This window comes from Grampus griseus (genome assembly GCF_964374135.1).
Source record: "Grampus griseus genome assembly, chromosome: 14".
Taxonomy (NCBI): Eukaryota; Metazoa; Chordata; class Mammalia; order Artiodactyla; family Delphinidae; genus Grampus; species Grampus griseus.
Genome location: NC_139008.1, coordinates 2,024,785 through 2,050,770, shown reverse-complemented (window position 1 = coordinate 2,050,770; position 25,986 = coordinate 2,024,785). Strand labels below are relative to the sequence as shown.

The following is a 25,986-nucleotide window of genomic DNA, read 5'->3' as shown; positions in this document are numbered from 1 at the left end:
CCTGAGTTTATGCTTCCTGTGTTCGACGGTCATCTTTTCCGTAGTCCATCTCCCCAGCGTCGTTCTGTAATTATACAGCAGTAGCCGCTGAGGGCTGAGCGTCAGCGTGCCCCTGGTTAGACGCCCCGGGCATCTATAAAGCATCCACAGACTCTGGCTCTGCTGCCCAGGCCAGCCCTGCAAGGCCAGCCTCAGTAGACCCAATTTACAGATGAGGAAACCGAGGCTCAGAGAAGTTAAGCGACTTTGCCCCAGTACCAAGATGAGTCAGTGCCAGAGGCAGGATTCAAGCCCAGATGCTCAGTGCCCAGTCCCTCCCTCGTGTACCCCGGGGCTCAGAGCTCACACCCTGCGTAGAGCCCCCTGCCCGGGCCAGGCCCCCCGCCGGCTTCCCCAGGCTCGGCCCTGGGGTCTCCCCAACCCCTGAGGCTCCGCCCTCCCCTCTCACCTCCCCAGAGCCCAGCAGCTCCTCCTGGTCAAGCTGCAGCGCCTGATGCACCGGGGCAGCCGGGAGGAGGTGGACACGGCGCACCACACCCTGCGGGCCCTCCGGGTAGGTCACGCAGCGCGCCGCCGGCTTCACACCACCCGAGCCCCTTTTGGAGGGGATCCCGAGTGGGAGCCATCCATCTCCGTGGGATGGTGGATTGCAGGGAACCGGGCTCCTTAGGGCCGCCCCCTCCAGAAGGAGCCCCACCTCTGCACCCTCCCCAGCTGCGGTGCACGCTCCCCTCGGCCGGCTCCGGTCGTTGTTGGAACAAGTCCCGAGGCCCCTCTCACCCCCTGAGCTTGCTCCCCTGTCAGGAGTGCTTTGATCCACGACGGGATCCCCGTGAGCACAGGGCGGGGCTGGGAGCCGTCCCCCGTGCCCAGCGGCATCAGTATGCCGGCGGGTCTGACCGGTTGATAAACTGATTTCAGAACACCCTGCAGCCCGAAGAACCACTTCCCGCTGCGGACCCCCGGGTCAGCCCCCGCCTCTCACGAGCGAGTTTCCTTTTCGGCCAGCTCCTTCAGGTAAAGCTCTCGGAGCGCCTGCTGACCTGCAGCCACGTTTTGCCGCAGGCCTGCCCTCTCCCCACCGAGAAGAGGAGGCTGTATCAGAACAGCAGTGCTCTGTGTTTGTCCCCCACTTGCAGCTTTTCACGGCACCTTACGTCTTCCGTCCCATTTTATCCTCACAGTGACAGGTCGCTAGACAGTCTCCACCTGTTGGAAGCAAACCTCACTTTCATAAAAGATTTGAGCAAACTTAGGGCTAAAAGAAACTTAAACATCTTAGTTGCTCAAATATTAATGGAAAAGTGAGGAGAGGAAAACAAACATTCCAGATATCCAGGTCCTCAGACTGAGCATTAAATTTCTCTCTGAGCATCCTAGCAGCCAGGGAAGAAAGGGAAACCCAGCAGAGTCTTTATATCTTACCTGGTGCCAAAACGTTTTAGCTCTTTGGAAGCAGGAAAAATGTTTCCCTTGTACTTGATTCTAAGAGGGTTTTTTCTTTTTCTCTTTGGCACGGATCGTTATACGAGGAACATTGAACAGCCTCGTGGGTGACGTGTTCAGAAGTGATTTCACATAAACGCAGAAGCATTCCATGCGGCCTTTTTCTCTATCACCAGTTCACAAAAGCTGAGAGTACTATTAAGATGTCGCCCCGCAAGGATGTTCCCGTGTTGGCTCTGTGCTAATTAGGCCCCAGCAGAGCTAGTGTGTCACTCCACTGCTCCATCCTAACGTTGGAACATGGGAAACCCAGAGAAGTGGTTCACAGTGTGGCCCTAAAACCCAGGTAGAGGCAAACAGGTAGCAGAAAGACACTTACGGAGGTGGAAGGGAACCCTGGTGAAGTCCGAGGCACCCCGACAGCAGGACCACGTGAGACCACACTTTTTTGTGCCCACACGTCACGCATGAGTCCAAAACCCTGAGTTTTTGGGTGACTTACTCGAAGGCCGGTTAACAACAGAGCAGGGCTGACATCCCAGCTCCCTGGACTTTCCTCCCTGCAGAGGGAGGGCGTGGAGAGTCTCACAGTAGCCCAGGGAGTATGGTGTCCACCGCTGGGCATCCCCTTCCGCCCTCCAGGGCTCAACTCTGAATGGTAGAAGGGCGCAGGCACTCCCCCGGAAGACTCGGGGTTGCCGAGGCAGGGGGTGAAGTCACCTGCACCCCCCGCCGGGTGGGCCGTTTTGGGGGCGGCCAGGGGTCTTCCACAGCCAGAGCGCTCCAGGCCTCACAGTGCCCGTGGATCCCCTAGATGTGGGTGGGATTGCAGGGGGGCTCCGTTGAGGGCCTGCTTGGGACCAGCCCTCTGGCAGCTTACGCCCAGCCGGGGAAGAGAGTGTGAGCATTTGTTCGCTTACTCGTCTACTGACGGCGCCCTGACAGCTGAAGATCTTGCGCCACCTGCTAGGTGTCCCCTGTGTTGAGGGGGGGCGTGACTGACCCAGGCGCCCGGGGCGGAGCCCGGATCTGAACGGAGGTCTCCCGAGCCCGGGTTACGCCTTCCTCCACCCCCTCCCCTCTGTCCGCAGTTCGTCAGCAGGTCGGAGAACAAGTACAAAAGGATGAACAGCCACGAGCGCGTGCGCATCGTCGCGGGGAGCCCGCGGGGGAGACTGGCCCGGTCCTCGCTGGACGCCACGAAGCTCCTGACCGAGAAGCAGGAAGGTGTGGTGCCGACCACCCAGCCCCTCCCCCCCGCCCCACGCACGCGCGGCGGCCTCGGGTCTGGGCGGGCCGCGGGGGCCCCGAGAGTGGGGCTGGGGCGTCTGCTTCCTCCAAAGCAAGGGTAGCGCCTGGGGAGGAGCTGCCCGGCCCTGGCCGGGAGGACCGACAGCTGCCGGGCGCATCCTGCCAAGTTCCCCCGACCGACGCCCGCCATACTTGGTTTGAGCCCAGGCGCCCGTGTTATTTGGAGCTGTTTGCTGGGAAGCGTTTACCTATTGATTCTCTCCCCGCTGGGCACCGACCGCCACTTATCGTGAAGCCAGCGAGGGGCCTCCCGGTGCGCAGTCCCCTGTGGAAGGCCCTGCCGGCGGCGAGCAAGCCCTCCCAGGGCCACGCTGGCCCCGGCGCTGATGGTGACGAGGGCCAGGGGCGCCTCTCCACTCCAGCCCCAGCCCGGGCCCTCCCTGGACAGCTTAGCACCTGGAGTGTGTTACGCGCTTCTTGCCGGCGCCTCCTGGCCTGTGAGCAGGGCCGTCTCCCTGGCCCGGCACTGTTGGCCCAGCTGCCAGAACAGGGCCCGGTCCACAGGTCACTCCGTAAACTCGCCTGGATGGCGGAAGGATGTCCGGGCCGCCGGCTTGCGTCCATTTGTGCGGCGGGCCTTGAGAACTAGCCCCCGTGTCCCATCCCCACTCCCAAATGGTTTTCAAGGCTCCATGGAGCCGAGAGGGCACCTGGGCTGCCCCTGCCCCAGGCGGTACCAGCCCTTCCCTGTCCCCTCCCAGAGCTGGACCCCGAGAGCGAGCTGGGCAAGAACCTCAGCCTGATCCCCTACAGCCTGGTGCGCGCCTTCTACTGCGAGCGCCGCCGGCCCGTCCTCTTCACGCCCACCATGCTGGCCAAGGCGCTGGTGCAGAAGCTGCTCAACTCGGGGGGCGCGATGGAGTTCACCATGTGCAAGCCGGGTGAGCCCCCCGCTGCAGGCCGCCCTCCTTTCCCCTCCCCCGCCGCCTGCATCAGGGCCTCAGGGGCCGACGGAAGGGTGTGGATGGCTGGCTGCCGTGGGGACTGTAAAGTGGGCCCTGACCTTGCCCGCAGTTGAGAAGCCACGGGGTCTAGTGGAGGAGACGAGACTCACTTCCACGTGGCCAGAAAGGGATCAGACACGCAGCGCTGTCGAGCCCAGGAAGCAGGGCGCGGCCTGGACGGGACAGTCGGCCCGAGACCGCCTGTGCCGTCCTCAGGACTGGCCCCTCTCCCCGCAGATGTTGTCACGAGAGACGAGTTCCTCAGAAAGCAGAAGACAGAGACCATCATCTACTCCCGAGAGAAGAACCCCAACTCCTTTGAATGTGTCGTTCCCGCCCACATCGAGGCTGTGGCGGCCAAGGTGAGGCCAGCTGGAGGCGGACGGGGCTTGTGAGCCACCTGCGCCATGGGGAGGGCGATGCTCTCGCCTCGCCGCGGGTGAACCTCCTTCCTTTCTCCCTCTACCACGTGCTCACGTCTCCAAGCCCTGTCCTGCGGGGCTGGAGGAACCTCCTCTGTTTCTGATGGCTTCCTGGTGGTGGTCCTCTGGTCCGCGTCGTTCAGGGATGTGTGTGCGCCTGGCGGTGATGACAGGGACCAGAGATAGCGAGCAGGAGGGCGACAGGCACCGTGTTCACCAGGTGGGGGAAGTGGACCAGCAGAAGGCTTCTTGGCAGTGACGCAGAAAAGGCATCTGCACGCAGTTTGGAGTCTGCTGGAGCCAGGCTTTGAGACCCTGGCCGGCCCTGAGCGTGGAGTTCTTCCTCGCTCCAGGGCTGGATGAAGGTGGGGCTCTCGGCCCACGAGGATGGTCACGGCCCCGGAGTCTGGGACGGTGACCTGGGGGACGGCAAGAGCAGGAGTCCAGCCGGAGATTCCGAACCTGCCGCCCAGCCGATGGTCACTCCCACCCCCTCCCGTGTCGTCACACGGATCGAAGCATGGGCAGAGCTGTCGGCCCGCCGTGAAGCGTTTGTTGGGTATTAAAGCTTAGGGAATCGTGACAGCTGGAGCTGATGGACAGTGAGTGGGCAGGGCTGGAGCTGAGAACATTCTGACTGCGAAGGGGTTCCCAGCCAGGAATCCGTGCTGTTAGAAATCCAGCAGTGGCTCTGCTGGCGAGACAGAGGAGCGGTGACCGGGGGCGCAGGGGCCTGGGGCTGGCCATCTCTGCCACTGGACCTGGGTGCTGGTTCCACCGGCACATTCACTTTGTGAAAACCCACTGAGCTGCAGGCTTAGGAGCACGTACACTTTTCTATATTCAAGTTCAGTGCAGAGGTTTAAGTGGCAAAACAGGGATCATCCTTCTTCAGAAACGACGCGTTCTCAGGCCCCGGGGAGTCGTGCTTGAGAGCCGTTACATCCTCCCCGGACCATCCGGCCGCCTCACCTTCCCTGTGTTTTCCACCCACCCCGTCCTAGTACCCAGAGCGCCTCCGCAGGCAGAATAGAGGAGCAGGTGTTCTCCACACTGACTTGGGTTTTTATTAAGACTCACGCACACTGCCTGATTCACCCCGGGCTGGGTGCCGGGGCTCTGCCAGCACCCATCCCTATGCAGGGAGAGCCAGGTGTCCGGACGGGGGACCTTGTCTCTCAGAGGCTGGGTTCTGCCTGGCTCGTTCTCTGGTTCAGCAGGGGGCACGCGGGGCTGTCTCGCCCCCGGCTCTGTCCCGTGGAGCCCACCCTGCCCGGTGGACCCGCCCCAGGCACCCACACAGGCCGAGGAGGCAATGGGCCCCCGCCGACCGCCGGCCACTGTGTCTGCAGAACAAGCACTGTCTGCTGGAGGCCGGGATCAGCTGCGCCAGGGACCTGATCAAGTCCCGCATCTACCCCATCGTGCTCTTCATCCGGGTGTCGGAGAAGAACATCAAGAAGTTCAGGTAGGGCTCCGGGACCCCCCGCAGGGGCCCTAAAGCACCCCTGCGCTCCCCGACCTCACCAAGCCTCTGGGGCTCCCGCCAAGAACAGCTGGCTGTGTTGGGCCCACCCCCTCCCCCGAGCATCCCTTTAGTGAACCTTATCGAAGGTCAGTCCCCGGTCCAGGGGGACATGGCCCTGACCCCTCCAGCAATGGAAACAGTAACACACGCACACACGCGCGCGCAAAACGCGTCCAGGAGGATGGGTGCTGGGAGGGATGGGGGCGCCCTGGGACCCAGGTGGTCCGGGAAGCCAGCATTGGAGCAGGACCCACCACGGCGAGGGCAGGCCGGGCAGGTGCAGAGGGCACAGCTGGCTCCCAGACCCCCAGGCGGGGATGGCCGAGAGGAGGCCAGTGTGCTGGGCAGAACGGTGAGAGGTGACTGGGGCCGAAGGGGGTCCAGACCACGCCGGGCCGTGTCGGCCACGGAAGGATGTGACGTCTCCTGAGTGAGACGGGAGCTACTGACGGTCTTGAGGAGTGACTTAATCTAATAAGGGATGTAAAGTCCCCGCTGGCTGCTGCGTCGAGACGCAGGCGTCGTGACAGCCCACACGAGGCGTAGTGATGCTGGGACCACATCCTGTCTGGCGGGCGATGAGGAAAGGTCCGATTCTGGGTCCGTGTTCAAGGTCGGGCCTGTGTGATTGTTGAAGGGTTAGCGGTAAGGTTTGCTAGGAAGAGGAAAGCAGGGTGATGCTGAGGTGGGGGAGGGGCGTGGCCCGCCTGTCACGTGACACCATCTCTGATCCCCACCCTTCCTTGCAACACAACTGCAGCTGACACTGAGAGAGGTCAGGCCACTCCACTCTCTCCGCAAATATTTACCGAGCGCACCTATTGAGGGCCAGGCCCGGGACCCCATGAGTGAGCAAAGGAGCGCAGAGTCCCCACCTCACCACCTCCCACACGTTAGGACGGCTGCTGTCCAGAACGCAGAAACTCACACCTGTTGGCCCAGATGGGGAGAAATTGGAGCCCTTGCGCACTGCTGGTTGGGAACATAAAAGGGTGCAGCTGCTGCGGAAAACTATAAGGAGTTTCCTCAAAAATTAAAGTAGAACTACCACGTGATCCGGAAGTCACACTTCTCGGTCTCTACTCAAAAGAATTCAAAGCAGGGTCTCCAAGAGGTATTTGCGCAGCCATGTTCACAGCGGCATCATTCCCGGTAGCCGAAAGGCAGAAGCAACCCAAGTGTCCACTGACAGATAAAAGGATAAACAAAACGTGGTCCATCCCTACGGGAGAATATGATTCTGCCTTAAAAAGGAAGGAGACTGACACATGGTGAAACATGGCTGGACCTTGAGGACATGATGCTCAGTGAAACAAGCCAGACACAGGACAGACACTGTGCACTTCCACTTCTTCGAGGTCCCTGGGGGGGGGGGTCAGATGCACAGAGACAGACAGTAGAGGGGTGGGTGCCAGGGGTTGAGAGGCAGGGGGAAGTGATCGTTTAATGGGTCGAGTTTCAGTTTTGCAAGACGAGAAAGTTAAGGAGATAGATGCACTTCGCTGCGAATAACTTACCACTGCTGAGATGTACACTTACAAGTGGTCAGGATGGGAAATTTTATTTTACGTGTACTTTACCACAATTAAAAAGACTTTAAAGTCCCCACCTTTTAGGATTCCCTAAGGAACAGAATAAAAGGGGACAGTGCGTAAGGTGCTAAGTGGTAGAGGCTATGGAGAAACAAAGCGGGGAAGGCAGCGTCGGTAGGATGCCCGGGTGGGGGCGGGGGCGGCAGCACGGGGTGGCCCCACAGCACGGGTCCGCCCAGCCAAGCCACGCCCCTGTGCGTCTCCCTCGCCCTTCCTCGCCCGCAGGAAGATGCTGTCCCGGCCGGAGACGGAGGAGGAGTTCCTGCGCCTGTGCCGGCTGAAGGAGAAGGAGCTGGAGGCCCTGCCGTGCCTCTACGCCAGCGTGGAGGCGGACATGTGGGGCAGCGTGGAGGAGCTGCTCCGCGTCATCAAAGACAAGATCGGGGACGAGCAGCGCAAGACCGTCTGGGTGGACGAGGACCAGCTGTGAGGCGGGGGCACCGCTGAGTCCCAACGGGACTCGGGAGGGGGGTCCGAATCCCGCGGGGCCACGCCGAGGGGCGAGGGGCGTCCTGCTGCCTAGACGGCCTGGGGGCTCAGTCCTCCCGTTGAGGAAGAAGGGAGACCCTCCAGGGAGCCCCCCGGGGGCAGATGCTGGTCGGGAGGGAGCAGGGAGCGGTCCACTCCACCGAGGGCTGACCTGCTGAGTCGGCCAGCCCTGCAGGCGTGAGTCGGGAGAAAGGACCCCACGGAGGACACAGAGCCAGGTCGGAGGCCAGCGGTCCCTGGAAGCCGGAACAGCAGTTGAATGTCACGCGTGGAATAGGTGTGCTGCCCGTAGGGAGGGGACCTGAAAGCCAGGCATCCCGCAGCCCTCGGGACACAGGATATGCGCATTCCCAGGCAGAGGGGGAGGGGTGCCCTGCTGTTGTTTCTCGTGCATTAAAATTTCTCCAATTCCTTGTTTTCAACCAATTGTTTAATAGTTTGCAGAGGCTCTCAGCTCTTGCACCCCTCCTCACCTACAAACCCCTCCCAGCGAGCTCAGTTCAGGCCCCGTGTCATACGCAGGGTGAAGGTAGGGTGACCGTGCACCCCAGTTTTCCCAGGACAGGCCTGATTTACAGCTGATTTACAGCACCCGCTCTAAGATGCTTCCTGCTTTGGACGATAAATTGTATCGTCACCCTGGGAAGGGCCCCCCCCCCACCTTTCACAGGCTGCCGGGAAGGTCTCACTGTCCACACCCCTGCATCCCCTGGCTGCAGCCGCAGGCTAGGCCCTCCTGACCCAGCTCCCCCGCACGTGTGCTCCGGCTCTCTGTGCAGGTAGCATCCTACGTGATGCAGCCTCGCTCCATCTTTCAGTTCAGGAAGCAGCACGTGGTCCAAGGCCCTCCGGTGGGCTTACTGCCCACGGCCCAGGAGCCACACTGCCTCCACAGCAGACAGCAAAGGCTTTATGGGCTCCAGAACCATTCTTCTTCTTGACCCTCTCAATGCAAACTTCTTGAGTACAGACCCAACAGGCACAGCCAAACCGGGCCAGCTCCAGCCTGGCACCATGGCGAGTACTCATTCAGCAGCCGGTAGGTGGCAGGCTGGGGTTCAGACCTAGGTCTGTGTGTTCATGGGAGTTGTGGGAGCAACTGCTCGTTGGTAATCCACGTCTACACTGCCTTTCTCACCAACCGAATCCTGGTTTTCTCCTGGGAAACCACGTGCACAGCTAAAAGACCATAGTCCCCAGCCTCCCTGGCAGCAAGAGTGATCAAAGAAATGGAAGGCAAGGTCCAGGGTAGAGACAAAGCAAACAGCCCTTCCTCCCGTTTCCTGCCTAAAATACAGACGTGATGGCTGGATCTCCTGCAGTCATTTTGGATCTTGAGGTGCCCTTGAAGAGGGAAACCCTGCACGGAGGATGGTGGAACAGAAAGCCAGAGTCACTGATGACACTTTGCAGCCTGGGACTGGCGCTGGGGTTTCTTTTACATGAGACTGAAATAAATTTTTATCTTGTATTAAATGGTTGTTATTTTGGTTCTCAGTTACTTGCAGCCTCGAGCAATTCTTAACAGACATAGTTTTGAATTGCTTTATGGTTTCAGATACCATGGACATGAGTTGATGACCCTCTGGTAGGTTTTCTTGAAGATACGAATTATTAATAAAAGAACTCTTAACAAATACCTCATCCTAAAACAATAGTGTGTGTCCTGTAGCAGTTTCTAGCATTTCAACTCTTAGAAATTGGATCAGCACCACAGAGCCCTGGGGGGTATGAGTTGGGGGTGGGGGGTCCTAGGAGGGGGCCGGGTTCTCTCCTCCCTGTGACGATCCATCTCTACAGCACAGGGTCTGAGTCTGCCTGGGAGTATGATGCCTTAAAAAAGTAAAAAATTCCTCCAGGGCTTCCCTGGTGGCGCAGTGGTTAAGAATCCGCCTGCCAATGCAGGGGACACGGGTTCGAGCCGTGGTCCGGCGAGATCCCACATGCCGCAGAGCATCTAAGCCTGGGCTCCACAACTACTGAGCCCATGTGCCACAACTACTGAAGCCCGTGTGCCTAGAGCCCATGCTCTGCAACAAGAGAAGGCACTGCAGTGAGAAGCCCATGCAGCGCAACGTGGAGTAGCAATGAAGACCCAACGCAGCCAAAAATAATAAAATAAATAAATTTATAAAAAAAAAATTCCTCCAAGAGCCAGTAAGCGATGATGCTTTCTCCAAAACGGCCCCCAGAAACAAGCTGGATGTGCTGGGTCTGGAGAAGCCATGATTCCAGAGGCCCAGCTGTGATTATTTAGGGCCAGATAAACCACCACACGAGGAGATGCAGGAGCTGGAAGGTCTTCTGCTTCCATCTTGTTAGAGCTCTAAGTCAAACAGTAAATTTTCCCCAGGCCCGGGCAATCGTGTTTCCACTTAGAAACCGTGCTTCCTTGTAAGTACTTAGAGCCAAGGGGACAGACGTGACTGGAAAGGAGTCCCGGAGTAAAAGGCCTGCTGATTTATTTGTATTTATTTATTTAACTTTAGAATTCTCAGGCTTGTGCAGGATAACCAAACCCGCAACTCGCATATAACTGGGGGTGGGTGGGTGGTGGACAAGAAGGGGTGAAGACAGGCCACGCTTGGAGAAAATACCTTGAAAGAATGTGTGGTGGGTTTTTTTTCCCAAGTAATTTCAGCCAGGCTCCAGGACACAGGGCTGCAGGGTTGTATATATGTTAATCAGCTGGGGTGGGAGGAGAGAAGTGAGGGATGAGTTCCGTGCCCTGGGTCACTCCCTGCACGAAAGAAAGTCGGGAGAAGGCGGTGGGAGGCGGGGTTTGGAACCCCAGGGAGTCAGGCCGCGTGAGGATTTCAAAGGAGACCCGTGACAGCATCTGCTCAAGCTCCGGGCTTCCGACTGGCCTGGGAAGGAAAGGGGCCCGCGGGGCTGGGTGGTGAGGGCGGCGCGGAGCTCCCTGCAAAGTCTGGCTGCAGCTGGAATTGCCACACCAGGGCCTGCAAGCTCAGTGTTTCCTTTGGAGCCAGCCCAGGACGCCGGGAGGCTGCCCTGAGCCACACAGTGGGGCGTGCAGCCTGCACAGCAAGCCCAGGCCCCAGGGTCTGGAAACGACCCTGTGCCAGGCGGATGACACCACTGCAAACGCTTGGTCCACCTCCAAGGGCATCAGCCACGCAGCTCAGAGCCCCAGAAAGCATGTTGTACGTGTAGACCTACATTTTTCTCGGGAGAAAGTCCAGGCTTTCTCAGATTCCTAAGGGGTCCTGTAGTCCCCAAAAGATTAAGGACAATTGCTCTTGGGTTGGGCAAATATTAACAAGTTTTTGAGCTCCTACTCTGTGCCAAGCACTTCCTAAATGTTCGTCTGCTTACTGATCCCAAAACTCTTCTCCATGTTATATGGGAGAAAATTGAGGCTCAGAGAGGTTAAATGACTTGACCAAGGTCACACAGCTGATAGCTGGAACTCCACCCAGGCCTGGCTGATTGGCTACCTGCAGGCTCTTAACTGGATCTTCTAATTCAGAGGTGCTATTTGGGGCCCTGGTGACATCTGTGTGCCTCTCCTCTGCTCTTCCAGTGACGGGGGAAGTGGTTGGTGTCCAGGGCAGTGTCTGGTCTGGGGCCAGGTCACTAAGTGATCAGATCGAGGATGTGGATTTCCTCTCTTGGACTGAGGCAGCCTTCTCCCGCCCAGCAATACCACCTGGGCAGGCCCTGGGTTTCTACGTAATCAGGCCACAGTCTGGGGGCGAGGTGGGTGGGAATGCAGGAAAGGAATGTCTTTGAGCCCCAGTGCCATGCTGTCATGCTGCTCTCAAAAGCCATTGCATCCAAGGGCCTTGTTCTCCTGTAAGTGTGTCCGTCCGGGTTGGTGTCCCCCTCCCAGCCCTGTTTTGCTCCCCCTCCGGGGTTTGTCTTTGGCAGTCCCGCCAAGGTCAACCAGGATGCTACGGCCACGTGATGGGGAGGCCCGGCTCCCAGTGCCCTGCTCCAGCCCATTTTATTATCCAGAGTGTTCTGCAGGGGTTCCAACAACTTCCAGAAAGCCTTGCCTCTGTGCTCTGAGGGGCTGGCACCAGAAGGGGAGAAATGCAAACTCCAGAAGGTGGGGGGGGCGCTGCTCCAGCTGAGGCTGAACCTTGGCTTTTAGTTTCAATTTCAAACCCCAGGAACCCAAACCGAAAGCAGCAGGAAGTGTTCCCCACGCCCACTATTCTGGCTCCCACCCTCCCACCCACTCAGGCCAGCTTGCTGCCCCCAGAGGCCCGCATCCTTCTGGGGTCACCAGGCTGTGGGTAGCTGGGGAGGAGAAGAGAGCCCCCGGGGGGCAGCTCCATCCTCAAGGGGCTGTGACCAGCTTGAAAGCACAGCACGTGCAGCGCACCTGCCGGGCCCGTCCGCAGGCGGTCGTGGGACACGGGGACGTGAGGGCATCCACCCGTCACCTGCACGGTACCGGGAACCTCAGAGAGGGGAGAGGTTTCGAGGAAACGTGGTTCACCATCGTTTTTAATCTGGAATTTCTGTATCTATTTTTAATACAACACCCAGAGTTCAAAAGCCACACGTTCTAAAAGGCCATCCGTTTAAAATTCTCACCTCTGCCCGTCCTCGTACCCCCCATACACACAGGAAGCCACCTTTCTTAGGTCTGTGTGCCTTTCGCAGTTCTCACGCACAGACAAGCGATACCCACGCCTATTCCCCTCTGCTGCACGACCGAAAACACATTATTCACACTGTTCTCTGCCTGCCTTTACTTATTTTATTCTTTTTACTGAAGCATGTTCCTGGGGGCTCTTTCCTTATTCCTTCTCACAGCTGTCTAGTGTCCCCTGTCTGGATCCCGGCGTTTCCTCGGCCGCCCGCGTTGATGCCCCAGGGAACAGCTGTGCTTCTGCATCCCTTTGCCCGGAGGCCCTGCAGGACATGCTCCCCTGAGAGGGGGCTGCAGTGGCGTGTTCCCTCGCCTGGTCCACACTGCCCTCTGCCGGCCGCTGCGGGTCCTCACGGCCCGGGGCCTCTGCTGCTGCCGGCCTGGCGCCCCGCTCTGGGACTCTTCCATTCGGGCCCGTCGGACCCGCAGGGGCCGCTGGCTTCCGGAGGGCCGACTCGCCACCACCTTCGAGCCTCGGTTACACTTGACGGTTCCAAGACCGTGACACCTGGCGCTGCCCCTTGCTGCCAAACGGTGTGTGTGGTTTGTGGACTGTGGTCCCTTCCAGGGGCTCGGGGGCGTGGGGGGGGAGTTTGGTGCTGGGACCCCAGTCCACCTCCACGAGATACAGGCCGGCCCCTCCCCCATCCTCTCAGAGACACTCGTCCACACAGGCCTAACACTGAATTCACGCCTTCACCCCACCCGTCCCTGACCCGGTCACTCAGCCAAAAACCTGGTTTTCGTTCTCTCTCTGTCTTGCCTCTCTCTGTCTTCCTGTCTCTGTTTCTGTCTCCGTTTCTCTCTCTCTCTCTCTCTCTCTCTCTCTCTCACACACACACACACACACACACACACACACTCTCACATCACTGCATCCTCCGTCACCTCATCTCACTGATTAAACCCTTTACTGCCTACCACATCGGCTTACCTCTCCCCTGTCCCCCGGCCACCACCCTGGTCCAGGTGGTCCTTGTCTCTCACAGGACGGCCAGGAGTCCCTCCCACACCACACTCACCACACCCAACCACATCGGCCCTGTTGCTTTTCCTCTGGACCCTGGGGCCTCACACACACTGTTCCTCTTCTCTGAAACACTGTTCCCTTCACTCTGCCTGATTAACCGCCGCTCAGCCTTCAGGTGTCAGCTGAACCATCACCTCTGGGAGGTGGAGAGGCTCCCTCCCTGGCCTGAGCTGAGGTCCACGCCCCGTCACAACCCTCATCTTCCCGTGTTGGAATGACTGTCGATTGTCTGTCTTAACTGTGAATGTCACAAAGGTGGAGAGCATGCCTGTTTCGTTCACCCCTCGCCTCCAGTGGCTGGGTGCTGGCGGCCTGCTGGGATGACACACAATTAAGCAAGTCATTGCATTGCCGTTGCAATTTCCCAGGGTCCAGCAAGGATGTTCAGGAGTGATGCGGGCCAGAATAAGGCAATAGGGACAGGTGGGGACCATGGCAAACTGGCAAACACATAATCCATCTAAAAAGGGCAGCTGGAACTCACCCCCAGTTGCTTGGTTGCGGGTAAGAAACAACACCCTGTCTTGCCAGAGCTGATTATTCAACAGAGGCGTCCCCCAGTGTTCCTACAGAGCTTGGACCAGGCCGCGTCAGGCATCCACCCCTGGTGCGACCAGCCGTGGGCACCAGCAGGCCGGGGTTGGGGGACTTGCCATTTGCAGAAAAGGAGTCATAAGTGGAGGCCCCCGAGGCAGTCCCGCAAGCCCCAAAGACGTTCCCCACTCTGTGATTCTGGCTTTCCCTTGTGGCCTTAGCCTTCAGAGGAGAAAAAATCCAAGCAAGACACCAGAGGGATAATTTTCCATGTGGGCGGCTCAGAGATGCAGCTCAGAGAGAAAAAAGGCAGCACATGGCCGCACCCACTCCGTGACCCTTCCTGGGCTCACAGCTAACTTTTCTCTGGGTCCAGTTGTGTTGTTGAATTTTTATGCGTTTTTTAAAATGTAAACTGAAGGGGGAGGTCGCTTCTGTTCACGGGGCTCATGGGGGTCTCCGGGGAGCTGGGCCTGGCTGGGCTCCTCCTAAGGGCCAAGTCCGCCCCTCGCAGGCCGGGTCGGGGATGCAGTTGGCCGGCCCAGAAGCCGCCGCCCTGTGCCAGGCAGCTCCCCGGCCTCTTGTTAGCAGAGCTCTGCTGATGGATGAAGCGGCAGCCCCTGGGCGGGGACGCCATGGCCCACGCAGGCCGCCTTCCCACACGCACGTCAATTCCCCGTCACCTCCCATGAATTACTTGTTCGCGCCTGCCTCTGAGCACCGCTTCGGGTGAACCCTGCGGGATTGCTGCTCCCTTTGGTTTGGGGGCCTTAGACCTCTGACCTCAAAAAAGACCCTCCAAACTAGCCGAAGAGCGCCGCCCCTCCAGCGGACAGTGCACCTACTGTGTGCCAGGCACATTCACGAATGTCATTTCCAAGCCTGGCACCCAGCTGTGCCGGTGGCAAGTGTCACCCCATTTAATAGATGGGGAAACTGAGGCTCAGAGGGGCCTCGCCGCCAGGAAGGGGCAGAGCTGCGACTTGAAGAGGGAAACCTCAGGACGCTCGTCCCAGCTGCCTGGGGCTTGCTCCAGTTTAGGGGCGGGGGTCAAGGTCAGGCAAAAGTCAGGGAGGCTGGAGTGCTCAGGAGGGAGCGCTGAAGAGAGACAGGGGTGCCCCCAACCCTGTGCTGAGGGGGCCTGCGGGAGAGGCCACAGGTACCGAGATGCAGGTGGGTTTGCCTCCTTCCGTCCTGTCCCCTCACCGGCCACTCATCCGTGCTGACCCCGCGCCCTCACTCCCTGTACTGTCCCTGCTGCCAACAAAGCCCTCTGCCCGCAAGAGCACTTGGGCCTGGGTCCCTGGGCCCCTGGACTTGCCCTCCATGGCAGGGCCGCGGCGAGGTGGCAGGAAGTCTGGGGCTCCCGGACGTGGGCAGAGCCGCAGCTGCCTGTGAAGGGGGGGCGCGTGGCGTGGAGGAGGAAGAGGAGAGGAGGTTTCTGGTTTGTTTGGTTACTAAAATTAGCCATTGGTGAATGAGGGGGCCGAGGGCTCACACCATTCTCTGAGCCCAGGCTGCTTCGAAACCCCAGGTGCGTGGCTAAAAATTGTATTGAGAGTTTCCGAGCCAGTCGGGGTGACTGGAAATGAATCTCTAATACAGGAATTTCTTTCTTTCCTATCACATGTTATGCTCGGTTCTGATCTTGTTTTGACCGATGCTGCATGTCTCCTCCAGCATTTGTGTCTCTGACTGAACGTGAATGTGGGTGTGAGGCTGTGAAATTGTGTTTGCCTCAGGGTGGAGGTGGGGAGAGATGGAGAGAAGCAGAGAAACAGAAAGAGACAGACATACAGAGGAACAGAGTTCAAGACTGAAAGACCCTCATCTCCTCCAGAGCAAGGCCCGCTCTTCCCCTTCCGTGTCCCCAGCCCAAGACCTGGCACGGGGACAGCAGGCGTCTCGGTGACAGGTGTGCTCAGGTGTGGCTGCACAGTGAGGGGTCCTTGGGTATCTGTGGGCCGGAGAGAAAGCATCCCAGGGATGGCATGGAGACTTCTGAGTTCTAAGATAACTTCCTATGACCCACCCCAGCAAAGGGCATCTGTAAAGTGAGACTATAAAACCTGGGTGATGTACCACATGGAGTCACTGTGAGGACCAAGCAAGTTCACACAGGGAACCCTCCACCTGGCATCTCTGGCTCAGCTGTTGCTAACTGCAGGTCTAGTGAGGCCAGGGCCCCTTGGCTTCTCCAGTGGCATTTGCCCAAATTAGATGTTCAAAGCCAAACAAATGTGCCATTTCCCTCCCCAACCTATTCCTCTTCCCCCTCTGTATATGGCATCACACCCTCACCAGTCACTCAAGCTGGAAGGCTAACACTCAGCCTCAATTCGTAGCTTAACCTGCTTCTCTCCAGCTCCCACCCCCGGCCAGCCCTCCTGACTGGTCGACCAGCAGCAATTCTAACCCATTTTTGTGCCATGAACCCTTGGGCATCTGAAAACCCAGAGACTCTCTCAAAATAACATTTTTAAAAATTGAAGTATAGTTGATTTACAATATTGTGTTAGTTTCAGGTGTACAGCAAAGTGATTCAGTTATATATTTTTTTCTTTCCATTATAGGTTATTATAAGACATTGAGTAATAGAGTGTCCTGTGCTATACAGTATATCCTTATTATTTGTCTATTTATATATAGCAGTGCGTATCTGTTAATCCCAAACTCCTAATTTATCCCTCCCCCCTTTTCCCCTTTGGTAACCATAAGTTTGTTTTCTATGTCTGTGAGTCTGTTTCTGTTTGTAAATAAGTTCATTCGTATCATTTTTTAGATTCCACATATGAGTGATATGATGTAATATTTGTCTTTGAGTTCACTCAGTATGATAATCTCTAGGTCCATCCATGTTGCTACAAATAGCAATATTTTATTCTTTTTTATGGCTGAGTAATATGCCATTGTGTGTGTATGTGTGTGTGTGTATATATATATATATATATATATACACACACACACACATACATCTTCTTTATCCATACATCTGTTGATGGACACTTAGGTTGCTTCCATGTCTTGGCTATTATAAGTAGTGCTGCTATAAACATTGGGGTGTTTTCCGGATATATGCCCAGGAGTGGGATTGCTGGATCATATGGTAACTCTATTTTTAGTTTTTTAAGGAACCTCCACGCTGTTTTCTGTAGTGGCTGCACCAATGTACATTCCCACCCACGGTATAGGAGGGTTCCCTTTTCTCCACACCCTCTCCAGCTTCAAAATAACATTTTTTAATGCATAAAATAAAATGCACAGGCTTGCAAAGGAAACTGTCTTTGTTGAAATACAGTTATCAAAATATTTAAAGAGCAAACCCGTAATCTGGTAATTTATGCCTTTGTCAGAAATGCGTTAAATAACAATATTCACCAAGAAGACCCAGTGACGGGGCGGACCGCTGGCATTACCCCAACGCTGTGATGGGCATGACGGCATTTCAGGCCACCTGTGACGGTCACAGGAGACACAGAGATGCCGGGTTTCTGTCAGCGAGCAAGTACCAGAGCTGTGCCCACAACCCTGTGGTCATCGCGTCCGTTCACAGCGGAAGGAAGCACTAACTTTCAGTTAGAGGTTAGGGAAAATGAAGATGTAATTTTTCCAGTCAAAACTCACAGACCCCCACCCCCGCCACCCGGATCCTGTGCATGGACCCAAGTGCAGAACCCCTGTCGGAGGGGTCTTCCTGGAACACGACGGGGTCACATCATTCCCCTGCTTTAGACCTTCCCCCTGGGAGATGCTGGGGTTGGATGAAAGTGACTGACCCTGGCCCAGCAGCCGGCCCCATCCAGCCCCTTCCGGAACCTTCTTCCTCCTGCTTTCCACATTCAGCCAGGCTGGTCGTGCTCCCTCTGGGTCCCCCAAACTCTTCCTGTCTGAGGCTTGCAGAGATGCTGCTCCCTCTGCCAGGGATGCAGCCCCTCCGCCCCCTCTAACGCTCCATGTCCCCCCAGACAGGTTGAGGAGCTAACCCCCAATACCCATGGAGATGCCCTTATTTGGAAATAGCATCTTTGCAGATGTAATCACGTTGAGATGAAGTACACCGTTTCAGTTATACAAGATGCATGAGTTCTGGGAATGTATAGCACCGTGAGAATGGGTAAAAATACTGCCTCGTATGTGGGAGTTTGCTAAGAGGATACATCTTAAATGAAGAGTTCTTACAACACACACAGACTGGCAACCATGCAAGGTGATGGGTTAGTTATTTAACTTGATGATGGCAATCTTTTCACAATGAATGCATCTATCAAAACATCAAGTTGTACCACTTTGAGGTACACACTTTTTATATGTCAAAGAACTTCTCTGACTACAACAAAGGAAAGAGAAGGTCGTATTGGATTGAGGGTGGGCCCCAATCCGATGACTGGAGTCCTCATAAGAGAAACGAGAGGGGGATTTGGATACAGGGACATAGAAGGACGACGGCCCTGTGAGGACAGAGCTAGGGATTGGGGTGATGCGGCCACAAGCCATGGAATGCCCGGGGGCCCCCAGAGCGGGAAAAGGCAGGAAGGATCCTCCCCTGGAGCCTTGGAGCGGAACAGCCCTGCAGACGCCTCGGTTTCAGGCTGGTGGCATCCAGAGAATACACTTCTGCTGCTTTAAGCCCATCGTTTGTGGTCATTTGTTGCGGCGGCCACGAGAAACAGACACAGGATGTCAACTCCAGCAGAGCCTGGGCTGCCTTCTCCGTCACGAAGTCACACGCCTGGCACACAGTCGGTGCTCACGAAGCGTTCGCAAAGGGTGAACGCGTTTCCAGAGATGTAAACCTCCGTCCCGGCAGGGGCGGTATTTTTGTCTTCAGCGGCACAGGCACCGGGTCTCAGTGCTGACCACCCCCTAGACTCGGGCTGGGTTTGCAGTCGGGGTTGGCTCTGCCGCTCCCCACACCCCTGGGAGCCCCTCCTGAGTCACTTTCATCCTTCTGTTCCCCAAACCTAGCAAAGCCTGGAACCACGAAGTGGTGGCAAGATGGGGGCAGGAAGCCAGTCCTGTACCCACGGTACAGGGAAGAGAGACAAGGTATGGTGTGCGGGGAAGAGCCGAGGACGGAACCAGGGCCCATCGAGCGCACGCTCGGTCCCCAAGCCCTGGCAAGAGAGGGCCCAGGTCCCACGGCAGAGGCCCCTCCAGCCTCCTTACAAGTGGCCCTGAGGGTGTGTCTGACCTTGAGCATGGCTGGGGGCCCCTAAGCAGGAAGGAAGGCAGACCTCCAGACAGAGCTTGAGCCTGGGAGGCCTGGCCCAGAATTCACCTCGAGAAAAACCATCCTTTCCTGTCCCTGGAGCCCTGATAGCTTAAAATAAACAACTCCCCAGATACTCACCGTTGCCCTGTGCACCAGATGGGAGGGAGGAAAGTTATGCTACAAGCCCAGGTCAAGTAAGAGCAGCTCGTTTTGGTCCTGCTTCTCCCAGAGAGACGGCAAGCTGGGGGTGGGACCTGGGCTGCATCCACCCAGGCAGGGGAATCCGGACACGGCAACATCTGTTGGACCCATTTCTGGTCGCAAGTGGGAAGCAGGATGGCCAGCTAAGAGCCAGAGACATTGCCATCTGAAATGCTACTTCTCACCGCCCCCCAAGCTCTCAGTGGTGCAGAAAGAAGTTAGGAGGCAGGTAGGGAAGGAGGTGCCCGGATGCCCCAAACCTGGAGGAGGGGTCAAGGCAGCGGGTGTACGTGTCGGGAGAAATCTCAGAGCAGCCGACTGATCTCGGAAGGAAAGCATTAAATATCTCTGTTAATGTGGCCCAGCCCCATTCATACTTTATCATGATCAGCCCCCAGGATTTATAGCCATCGTCAGCTTGAATTACCATCAGCTCCTATATTTTTCTAAGGATTTTCTTTTCTTTTTCTTTCTGCCCTCCCTTCTTTCTTTTTTTTTCTTTTTTGACTGTGCGTGCGTGTGTGCGCACGCGTCAATTTCAGCAAATCAGTTTCTAGGCTGGGAAGACGTCTAGTACCCTCTAGTGGTGAGAAGGGCTTCACTATGCTGTGTAGGTGTGTGCACGTGTGTGTTTGGGAGTGTGTGTACACATGTTTATGTACATGTGTTTGGGTATGCACAGACATGTGTGTGTGTTTGGGGTGTGCATGTGATCTCTGTGTGTTTGTGTGCTCATGTACAGGCATGCACGTGTGTTTGGGTGTGTGTACACACACGTCTGCTCATGCTGGGGTGTGGGGTGTCAGGTCTGTGGTGGTGCACACTTGGGTGCTGGGTCCCCGGTCACAGGTCACACATGTGCATGAGGACCCCAGCCCCACTGGTGGCCCGGTTCCCTCCAGGCTTGCCACTTGCCCCCCTGTGCACCCCACCCTCTTCAAATTCTCCAAAACAGGCTACTGCCAGCTTGGCAAACCCAGCCTCCTGCAGACCCTCTCCCTCAGGCCCATGGCCCACCTTTCCATCAGAGCGACAGGGAGGGGTGGCTGGGGTCCCGTTCCCCCAACCCAGAGTTCTGCAGTCCTTGGTGACATAAATCTCCCAGGATGACGCCTTCCACGGATCTGCGGAGAAGGGGCCTCGCCTGGTCACCCCCGGGGCCGCAGACTCCCCGCACAGGCTCCTGGAGCAGGAATCGGCGGCTCACCTCCTGGGAAACAACACGGAGCAGAAAGGCAGGCCGTCCTGCCCTCCTCTGAGACCCAGCACTGCCTAGGAGGTCCCCAGACCCTAGAAGTCATCCCGATAAACCCAGTGCCCTCCACCGCTGGCCCAGGGTGGCCTGGCTGGAGCGGAAGCTTCTCTCCGGGCCCCCCCGTGATTACTGAAGGCCCCAGGAACAGGATTTGAGCCTGGCTGGCCCCTCACAACTGTGTGAACTTGAACAGCTGTCTCCGTATTTCCAACTGTAAAATGGGCACGGATCGTATGAAACTGGAAAGCAACACCGCATATATCATATAGGGTCACATACAATATGCGGTAACAGTGCACATTCATGCAATAGAGAAGCAAATAACCAGTGGGGAATGCGGCTCTTTCTCAGGGGAGAGAAGGGAAAGGACTGGGGGAAGGGACGCGGCGAGAGGAACTTCAGCCACACCTGAAGTAGTCATCGTCTACTTTCATAAAATCCCGGGAGAGCACCTGCACAGGAAACACTGGAACTCTGGAGCTGGAGGGCGGGGGGCCCACGACAGGCTCTGCTGCTGCCTTCTGCGGCCCTCTGTATGTTTGAATTATTCCACGAAAAGATGGTAAAATGAAGTGGGGATATTAAAACCCCTCCGAGAGCTGCTGGGAGGATGGATGCAAGGCACCTAGCCCAGAGGTGCTCACCCGACACCCAGCTCACTCCGTCCCCAGCCCCTGCGGCCAGCACCCCACCTCCTGGCCAGCCCGGACCTGGGCCAGAATGCTCCTCCCCGACCCCAGCAGACCCAGCCCGGCCAGCGCATCCTCGTGAGTGGGTTCGCTCGTGCTCAAGCTGTGCAAATTTTAGCAACACCCGGCACAACGGCAAGACCTTCACCCGAAAGCACTCAGCCACCGGCTCAGAAAAGGGAGTGTTTCCAACATGCAACACACAAGTGATCTGCGAGGTATGTGGGCTTTTTTAATAAGAAAAAATATAGTATAATGATATATATGTGATATATAGAAATAATATATACACATATACATATATATGTGATATACATTATAATGTAATACTGTAAGATGTGTTGAAGACATTTATTTTTACGTTATTGTCTATTTGGGCAAACAATGCTGGTCTCCCCTAAATCATGGCGATGTGTAGTTTTCTTTTATCCTCAGTGTGTGTAGTGAAAACAAGGTGACTTGACTTAAAGAAAGACGCAGCTGCGGTCAGGATGGCACGTCGGTGCAGACCAAGGCCTTTTGCTCCAGGGTCTGAGTGCGGCTGACTGTCTGCCTGTGCCCACTCACCAGGCCACAGCGGCTGTGGCCGCCCAGAGGATGGGCATCTTTTTCTGTATCTGAAGGAACTGCCCAGGCACCAAAAATTGTAGGGTGGAATTTGAACTCTGGACCAGATAGGGATGTCGGGACACTCGGCCTCCTTTGTGCCCGATGACACAGGAACAGCCTGCCTTTTTGCCATCCCCCTCATTCCATGGGGCCCACAGGCCCGATGACGCCACACCCGGGTCCATGCCACGGTGGCCCAGGCTGGTCCCACTCTCCCGCTCACTTGCTGTGTGACCTCAGGCAAGCACCCGTCCCTCTCTGGGCCTGTGGGTCTCCATCTTTAAAATCAAAGGTGGGAGCTGGTTTCTAATGTGTGTTTGTTGTTTATTGGAGTAGAGCTGCTTTACAACGTTGTGTTAGTGTCTGCTGTACGACGAAGTGGATCAGCTGTATGTATACATATATCCCCTCCCTCTTGGACCTCCCTCCCACCCCCTCCATCCCACCCATCTAGGTCACCGCAGAGCCCCGAGCTGAGCTCCCTGGGCTGTACCACAGGTTCCCACTAGCTATCTAGTTTACACATGGTAGTGTATATATGTCAATCCTAATCTCCCAGTTCATCCCACCCCCCGCTTTCCCCATCATGTCCACATGTCCGTTCTCTACATCTGTGTCTCTATTCCTGCCCTGCAGATCGGTTCACCTCTACCATTTTTCTAGATTCCACATATATGCGTTAGCATACGGTATTTGTCTTTCTCTTTCTGACTTACTTCACTCTGTATGACAGACTCTAGGTCCATCCACGTCTCTGCAAATGGCACAGTTTCGTTCCTCTTGATGGCTGAGTAATATTCCATTGTATATATGTACCACATCTCCTAAAGGTGCCTCAACACAGACAGTCTGGGGTTCCCCCTTCTCCCGCACTCCTCTGCCACGCACACACCCTGTGTCTAAACCGATGGCTTTACTTGACCTGACAGATCTGGCAGGAAAGAGTTTCCGCCTGAAGCCGGTGATTTACATGTAGCTAATCAGCCTAGTCAGCTCGTCCCAGCTTAGTGACGGAGGCAGCATTGCCTCCTGGCCCCTCCACTGGCCCCTGGTACCTGCCGGCGGGGCTGGAAGCAGGACCGGCCCAGAGGCCCCGTGGGTGCCTGGATGGACGACAGGTCAGGGCACAGGGTAGAGAAGAGTCCGCAGACCCTCAGGAGTCAGGCCACCCTCCTGCCTCACTGACAGGAGGCCTGTGGCCTGCACCTGAGGCAGCTTGCCCGGGGTCACACCAGAAGCCACAGGCACGGCCCAGACGGACATCCAGGTTCCTGGCAGGGCCTCACAGTGGGAGGGGCAGAGGGAGTTCCAGATGTTGCTCCCGGCCTCCCAGGCCGGTCGGGGGAGGCCTCAGCCCCTCCTCGCCCCTCCGCTCTGCCCCTCGGTCCAGCTTCAGGGAAGGCCCTGGCCCTCTGGTCCTGCCCCTGGCAGGGATAACCCCTGCTCCTGGGATGCCCAGGCGCCCTCGCCGCTCTGTGGAGCCCCTTCTCACTGGGCCCAAAAGAAGACCCTCATTCTACCTTGGCCACGGTGGTGGGTGCTGGTGGCACTCACCCCGCCAGCCCCACCGTGTCGTCTGCTGAGACCTGAGCAGCATCTGGGGAGGCTCCACTGAGAACGTGGCCTCCACCGTGGGCCAGGCCCTTAGGAACACGCCCTGCAGAACCCTCGAAACACCTGGGATGGAGAAGCTCTCCTCACCTCCAGTCGGGGAAGGGGGAGAGCGGGCAGTGCTCTCCCAGGGCAGGAAACACGCAGCTGGGATGTGCAGGCAGGCCAGTCTCACCGGCGGTGTGAGATCTGTCACGTGGCCCGAGAGCACGTGTGTGACGTGTGCTCTCGGCAGAGAGGTCAACGCCGCCCAGGGCGCCCCACGCTTGTCAGGCTTTGGAAAATACCGCATTAATGTGGCAACCAGCAGCAGCAGGTTGGAAAGTGTCATCTTTGGACACCTGTGGACACCTGGACAGGTGAGCTGGGGACCCCCAAAGAGCCCCCCGAATCATTCACCCTCCCCTCCCCCAACATCTCATCCCCACCTGGTCCTAGCACCTCGTGGGGCTTCCAGTGCCCGCGAAGGGGCGGGATAGGGACCCTCCCTTCACTGAGCCCACGGGAGGTTTGCACCTGAGCCAGGCAGCTACGACCAGACGGGGCGATGAAGCTCAGGGAGGTCCCACAACTTGCCCAAAGCCCCCCGCTGGCAGGACTTTGAAACTTTGGGGAGCAGATGCCACCCTGGGTTGCCCATCACTCCCTCCTGTAGGGTTTGGCAGCTGGGGCCCCCACCCCGTAAAGGAGCCCCCGTCCCGGGGCTGAGCCCCCCTCTGCCCAGGCGCTCCCCACCGCCACCGTGGGCTGGGTATAAGTTAAAATTCAATTTCATTAAGCTCGTGAGCGATCAATCCCTGGCCGTGGCTAACAAAGCCGGGCAGGGGGCCTCGCTTCCGCCGCAGCTCACTTGGCCTCCTCCGCTCTTGTTCGCAAACTGCTAGAGCTGCACTTTCGCCCAAATTTATGGCGCTGGCAGAGTCTGGGGCCTGAGTTACAGCTGCAGGCTTGATGGGGACTGCATTATTCTGCATCTAATCTTCACGCCCTGACAGCCAGGGAAGGGCCTGCTGCTCTCCTGGAGCTGGGCATTGTTCTCCCGCTGGCCAGGCGCTGGCGGAGGCCCGGATCCTGGGCGCAGGCCCGAGCCACCCACGCCCAGGCAGAGACCCGGAATCAGAGAGCTCAGCCCACGCGGGTGGTAACACCCGCCGAACTGTCACCCATTTCATCGTGTAAAGGAGGGCGTGGAATCCCATTTCTCAGGTCAGCAAACCGAGGCACAGAGTTAAGTGACCTGCCCAGGAGATCTGGGCCTCAACCCCGGGGCTGGCTGACAGCAGAGCTCCCTGTTGAGCCGAAGCCCAGAAAGCCGGCTCAGCCTCGGCGCTGCCAGGACACTAGGCCACGTGCCCACCAGCTGCATCCCCGGGTGCCCGGGGCAGGCTTGCCTGTAATTGCCCAAAACAGAAGAACTCAGCAGGCCACAGAGCAACAAATAACGGGACCCACAGAATTCTAGGTTCACAAAGTAAGCGAGGGAGCCCCACGTGTCCTGACGCGCAAAGATGTCCAGGAGACACTGGCAGGTGGAAGAAGCAAACTCTGAAACTGTGTGTTATACGTGCCCAAAGCATGTATATGTCTAAGTGTGCAGGCTTGCGTGTGCACAGAAAGGTCTGGGGACGGAGATGCCACACGTCAACAGGGCGCACCTCTGGGTTTAGGGACTGGAGGCGGGAGGGCAGTGCCCGCTTTCCGCCTTGTCAGGATCTGAATGTTGCAATGAGCGCGTAATACTTCTGTAAAGGTGAACGCCATAAAGCACTTCTCAAGACCCTCGTTCCCACTCACAGAGCGTCTGGCCGCATCTGGAAGCTTCCACACCCCCATCTGGGCGTCAGGTGTTCAAGTGGGTCCATAGGAGGAGGGCTCAGCGGTTCATGCCCCCCACGCCCACCCCGCTGGGACCCCCTGGGCACCTCCCACAAGGACTGGGATGCCCAGCCAGCCTCCCTGTCCTATGACCTCCTCCTTGGGGGAGGGGAGTGCTGACTCAGGGGCTGCAGAGTCTCAGGGGAGACACTGGGATGGCCAGAGCTGGAAGCCCCAGGCAGGGAGGAAACCAGAAGCGTGGCCCTGACGCAACATCTCTTTCGGAGACGCTGTGGGTTCTGAGTCATCACTTCTGCTCCACTGGGCCCAGCCGGGCCTCCGCTTCTGCCCACAGCCTCTGTGAAACAGGCTGATGACTCCTACAGCGCCAGTAAGTTCCCAGAGCATCACATGCTCCACTTTGGGGGTCAGTAGAAGGTGATTCTCTCCCCATTTCACATTTTCCTGTTTCGAGAACGAGTGTTTATGAAAGTCTCTTTCGCATCCCTGAGCGCTGCAATTCCCGGACAGGATCCCTGCCCTCCAGGGATTCACGGCTCGGAAGAGCAGCAGAACGCAGTGCATGGAGAGTCAGACAGGGACCCAGGGTGAGCCCATGCCAGCCTGGGTAGCGGTGCAGCACGAGGGCCACGGGGCAGGGGTGCCACGCACAG

General features: G+C 57.4%; 1 protein-coding gene across 1 annotated transcript in view; it reads left to right on the top strand.

Moving 5' to 3' along the window:
* CARD11 (caspase recruitment domain family member 11) overlaps window positions 1-8,149 on the top strand; it is a 30,073-nt gene extending 21,924 nt beyond the window's left edge. The window contains exons 17-23 of the mRNA XM_082670919.1: window positions 457-553; window positions 922-1,017; window positions 2,538-2,673; window positions 3,459-3,638; window positions 3,939-4,063; window positions 5,476-5,591; window positions 7,469-8,149. Coding sequence (XP_082527045.1) covers window positions 457-553; window positions 922-1,017; window positions 2,538-2,673; window positions 3,459-3,638; window positions 3,939-4,063; window positions 5,476-5,591; window positions 7,469-7,673 — 955 coding nt within the window. The 3' untranslated portion in view covers window positions 7,674-8,149. The remainder of the gene's footprint in view (window positions 1-456; window positions 554-921; window positions 1,018-2,537; window positions 2,674-3,458; window positions 3,639-3,938; window positions 4,064-5,475; window positions 5,592-7,468) is intronic.
* Window positions 8,150-25,986: the final 17,837 nt, after the last annotated feature.